Consider the following 5,703-nt stretch of genomic DNA (forward strand, 5'->3'; position numbering starts at 1 on the left):
AGCGTAACAATTTTCCTCCTCATAATTACCACAATCTGTATGGCTAGCAAGCCGAAACTTGTTTCATCCGAGACGTCAGTTTAGAAATTTCACTTCGGTGTAATACCAAAAAGTGTCTTGCAAATAGCAATAACTTTACGTCTGCCTAGCGGTTTATGTTGAACAGTCAGATCGCGATAGCAGTTCAACATAAACTGCTGCGCACTGATGAGTCTAAGACGAAACGTAAAATCAGAAAACTAAGCATTACCAGTTATGTTTCAGTGTCATCCAGTTATGTTTCAGACATTACCCACCCATTTTTTATTTAACATTTATGACCAAAGATTGGCATCCGATGATAAAAAATTAAAATTTTTAAATTCAAGCTTGTTCAAACTCACTATATTTACTAGAAATCTATGTGCTATGCGATATTCATGGTGAAGCTAATCATTGTAGGGCTATTGCACCAACAGTCATCTTATTAGTAGAGTCGGCATATAATTTTGCAGATTACTCGACATTCAATATATAAACGACAGAAAAAATAGTTCGAAAATTGTTCAATACTGCTGTTATAGCGACGCGAAAACTCGAAGCGAATGCACCTATTTTCATTCCACCCTTAAGGTCAATCTATCGAACAGAGACACGAAAATTTCACTATAACTAATGGTTTTCGTATATGAGATGACTACTGAAACCGTTACCTTATTTATTGATAACCTGCACACCATCGATATTTTGGGTTTTAGGGTCTGCCCGCCGCGTACGAGTGGGTAGCTGCACACTATCCATCGGATGAAAGTACTTAATACTAAGTAATTTTCAGGCAGCGTGTTAATTGCAGTGTGAATTGGTTTTCTTTCGCCTCTTTAGCTCTCATTCTACATATATATCGGTAGTAACATGTGATTAGGGCATATCGCACGATAGGCCCTTGCGAAAGTTACAAAATATAATGCTCATTGTTCGGCTCTACAACCTTCATTTACACAATAATCGATATAATCTCGTAGATAGAAGCCCAATCTACGAAACTGTGTGCAATATACTTCAATTCCATGTTCAAAACTTGAGTAATGAGCATTATTTTTCGTAACTTTCAAAAGTGCATATCGCTCGATATGCCCTAATCACATGTTAGTTATATTATATGCAAACACGCTTTTCGGTGTTGACATTTCGCATTATTTGGCCATGTGTTCTCGAAAAATTGTTAATCTAGAAATTTGAAGTGATTTTCAATTGTGAAGCAGCCCATCGTTCTATAAATTTTCGTAAGTCCATTTATTAATCAGTTCACGATTCGTTTACTACAGTACCATCATTTCAACAGTTTAGTTATAAAACGCATTATAGGATGCCAATTCGGAAGAAAATCAAAATCAGTTCAGCGAAGCGTGGACATCATGAAAAGCACAAGAAAAACTTTGGTAATTTTAAGGGCTCAATTCAAAAAGCCACTCAAAACAAGGGAGATAAGGTTAACATTTTTCGTAAAAAATGCAAGGCGACCCGACAAGTGGCAAAAAAATCCAATGATTGCAAAGGAATTCCCTTGAGGTTGCCCGATGTTAATGTAGATGATATTGGCGATATGATTGACGATTTTGCGGGTACCATGTCATCTGACAATAGTATCGATTCGGTCGTTATACCTAGCAATATTTCAACAGAACGTGCTGATGTAAAAAAGAGTGCCGAACAGATTGAAGATGAATATCGCATTCAAGCTCAAAATCAACTAAACTATGTGGGTAAAACAAAACCACTTCTGCCAATCAAAACTAAGAAGGGCGGTATAATCAATCGTAATGCTGAAATAATTCTTAAGAAACCAACTGAAATCGAAGAACGTGAGTCTATGGAAGCTATGGAGACTAACAACGATGAATCTGATATAATCCCAGTAGAAAAAATCAAAGTTAGTACAACTGATTTGTTGATGGAACGATTCGAGGATATAGAGAAACAAAAATATATGATTGGCATAACATGTGCATCGATTGTAGAAAATCCTGAACTGAAGGTAACCAGCCTACAATTGCTATTGGATTTAATTACTGAAACAAATCTTGATGCAAAAGTTAACATGTTTGTAATTCGAAAATTGGCCCTAATTTCTTTGGTGGAAGTATTTAAGGATATTGTTCCTGAGTATAGACTTGGAATTGTAGATGCGAATTCACAGAAGTTGAAAAAATCCACCTTGTTACGCGTCAATTACGAGAAAGAGCTTCTATTGCAGTATAAAAAATTTCTTGTGCTGTGTGAAGAATTTACTCAAATCCTACATCGTGGTCGGGTAAAACAAAATCAATCCTTAGGTGAAAAAGTACAAATAGCAGAAATTGCTGTACAATGCATCTGTGATTTGCTGATTGCGCATCCATATTTTAACTACAGTTTAAACAAAGCGCAAATGCTTGTTACTCTGTTGAACAACGATCGCGAGGATATTCGTAAACGAATATATGCGTGTTTTGTAGCAATTTTTAAGGTGGACAATCGGTTTGACATAAGCATTCATATTGTTCGTCACATTAACCAGTTGGTGAAAAAGAAGCAACATGCCGTGCACTCAGAAATGATAGGTTGTCTTAAATATTTACCAATAAAAGATATTAATGTGGACGCTGAAAAGGAGCATGAAATGAAATTGAAAAAACTGGAAGCGAAAAAATCACGCGTCATCAACTTATCCAAACAGGAACGCAAGCGCAAAAAGAAACTTAAAGAGCTGGAAAAAGAACTGTTTGAAACAAAAGCCGAAGAAAACAGTCAAGTTAAATTAAAAAAGTCAACTGATCTATCGAAACTTGTATTCATGATTTTTTTCCGGATTTTAAAGACAGCACCAAAATCAAAGCTTTTAAGTGTCACCCTAGAAGGACTTGCCAAGTTTGCACACACAATTAATATCGATTTCTTTTCGGATCTAATCGATGTGCTCGATAATCTTTTAATTCATGGCGATCTTGGCTATCGAGAACAATTGCACTGCATTAAGACGGTATTCACTATTCTCAAAGGACAAGGCGAGATTCTCAATATTGATCCAGCACGATTTTACACACATTTATATAAAAATCTGTTGAGCGTTCATGCTGGAAAAACCCACGATGATTTGGAACCTATACTTATGACACTGGATAACGTGCTGCTTAAACGCCGTAACAACATCACCTATCATCGATATTTGGCATTTGTAAAACGCCTATCTACGATGACTCTACAGCTGCTGCACTTCGGTACACTCGGTTGTCTTGGTGTTATAAAAATGGGATTTGTTTTAAACTCTTCACTAGATGTCTTGTTGGATACTGAATGCGTTGTAGGATCGGGCAAATATGATCCGAATGTAGAAGATCCGGAATTCAGCAACGCAAGCTCCACCAATTTGTACGAACTATCAGCATTGCATAGACATTATCATACACATGTTAGAAGACTGGCCTGCAATATCGCTAATAACGTTCCCAGTTCTGGGCCAGGTATGCTGCCTCCTGCATTAGCGAAACTAACACCGTTAGATCTGTTCATCAGACATGACAGTACTAAAATGGCATTTGTTCCCGTTATTCCTGCTCCAAAGGAAAATAAACAGTTAACAAGTAGAGTGCACAGGTTTAACGATCCAGAGCTTGAAATGATTTGTTCTCGTGTACAGCGAGCTCCATGCAATGGAACAGAATTTTTTTTTTTTGAAAAATCATGTAAGATCAATAAATAATGTAAATGTTAAGAAATTTTGTTTAAAAAGTTCGAAAATATAAAATTATTGGCTAAAATCCTGACAAGCGAAAAAATATTCGGCAGGAAATTCTAAAATCTTAACACAGAACTCCTGAGTGAGCAGTTTGCATATATCGCGACTATGTAGCTTAGGTGCCATAATGGTATCATGTCAGACTTTTCACATGCTGTAGTTTTGATCCATATTCTTTTCGGTCCGCTTAGAGACTAGAACTATTTCGTGTACGAACGTCATTATTCTTCCCATTTTTTCTGACCGGTCAGAGAGGAGTCCTATAATTTCTTGCTGTATGTAGAAGCCGCCTTCATCCCACTCGGTCCATTGTCGCTTGTTGCCAGCACTGCAGACTGCGGAGGTTTCGCAGGTCGTTCCCTACTTGATCGATCCATCGTCTTTTTTTTTATTTAAAAGATATTTTATTCAGGCCTATTTGCGTACAAACTTTACGTGGCCGATTTAGCTGAGTTTTCAGATAAAAATTTTAATGTGGAACACATTTTTGTTTTCTATATAGGCGTGCAAACTAGAAACTCAAGAAAAATACACGTAGAAATGTGGTCAGGTTTTGAACAATTACAGCTCAGTCAATTTTATATAAATTATTAATATTATGTCACCATTTGATTGGAAATATTTCTACGTTTTGATTTGAATGTTCATAGGCATGTATTTTTAATTGTGTATCATTGAAATGTTTGATTAATAGCTAGCAGTGTCCTATTTTGTCTGCAAAAAATCTCCGGCATACTGGATTTCCCTGCATAGTCGACGGTTTTGAAGAAGTAAACGATATATCAAAGAGAAAGCATCGCTCTGATTGGTCAATCGATGCTAAAGCGCAGCTGCTGGAAGCACGCGAATCTATAAATATAAGCAAAATTATAGCTAGGGGTAGGTTGTTGCTAGACAGCAAGAAGATCGGATGAAATTTCATGTTATGTCGTTTCGCCTGACAAATTGACAACTACACCAGGGTAAATTTTGAGTGCATAAGATTAATTTCTAATTTATATAAGATGACCTCGATTGATAATGAGAAAAAGTTTATCGCTTCAACCGAAATCGCAGAATGGTAGTAATGGTAGAGAAACGCTATAAAAATAGCTGCTTGCATACAAAACTTGAAGTTTGGCGAAGAGAAGCATAAATATCGATATCCGTATCGCAAGCTTAAATATCGATATCCGTATCGTGTACAAACATATAATTGCATACATTTTGGCTATTGGTTTAATTTTGTCTTCTACAAAACACATACAAATCACGACGAATAAAGACTATATTCATTCCCCTTTCCCTGTTTTTTCACCATCTCGATGGCAACTAATTAGATCTCTGTCGTTTTCAAACATTTTGTTCCCACACCCCTTTTTTACCCCGTTTCCCACAATATTTACTTCTTTTTTTTTCATTCTCTTCCGTAACATCACCATCACCGGAAGACCGCTCCAGTCAATGACCAGCATGCGGGCCACCCGCCGGGCCTTCGTAGCCTGGGGGTGTTTCCCGCGGACCCACACGGACCGAAGGATGCGGCCAACATGGATATTCGCCATTTGGAAGACCCTCACCCAATATTCAATTCACCTCGCCTGCTGAAAGCTGAATTGTCGAGAATCCGCTACCCCGATACTACATTACATAATAATACTATTCTAGTTTTAAGTTAGTCGTAATTAAGATTAGTAAATACCCTTGGCATCTTAGAGCTTAAGCAGTGTGCCTTAATATTATAATATATTATTGAATAAAAAAAAAAAAAAAGGCTATATTCTGGGTTCGCGTGTTCGGTTATGGTTCCTAATAAAGTTCAATCTAAGCAGACTCTCATGCATTTGTGAATTCAAAAGTGTGACGATTGATTGAACTGTTTGATTGTAGATCATTAGAAATTTTGGTTGCCTTGTTCCACATCAATGGCTCGAACAACCCCATGGGGCTGATCCTTGTAGTTTTTTTGT

The 5,703-nt window shown here is 37.0% G+C and overlaps 1 protein-coding gene across 2 annotated transcripts; it reads left to right on the top strand.

The window, feature by feature from the left end:
* Positions 1–906: 906 nt before the first annotated feature.
* Positions 907–3,946, top strand: LOC131437198 (nucleolar complex protein 3 homolog). Of its 2 annotated transcripts, none has more exons than XM_058606377.1 (2): positions 907–1,262; positions 1,327–3,946. In XM_058606377.1, the coding sequence occupies exon 2, from the start codon at positions 1,346–1,348 to the stop codon at positions 3,716–3,718; it is 2,373 nt and encodes a 790-aa protein (XP_058462360.1). In that variant the 5' UTR covers positions 907–1,262; positions 1,327–1,345; the 3' UTR covers positions 3,719–3,946. The 2 variants fall into 2 exon arrangements, with proteins under 2 accessions (XP_058462360.1, XP_058462359.1); XM_058606376.1 differs by having other exon boundaries at positions 1,322–3,945.
* The last annotated feature ends 1,757 nt before the right edge of the window (positions 3,947–5,703 follow it).

The sequence above is a fragment of the Malaya genurostris genome, chromosome 3, assembly GCF_030247185.1.
Source record: "Malaya genurostris strain Urasoe2022 chromosome 3, Malgen_1.1, whole genome shotgun sequence".
Classification (NCBI taxonomy): Eukaryota; Metazoa; Arthropoda; class Insecta; order Diptera; family Culicidae; genus Malaya; species Malaya genurostris.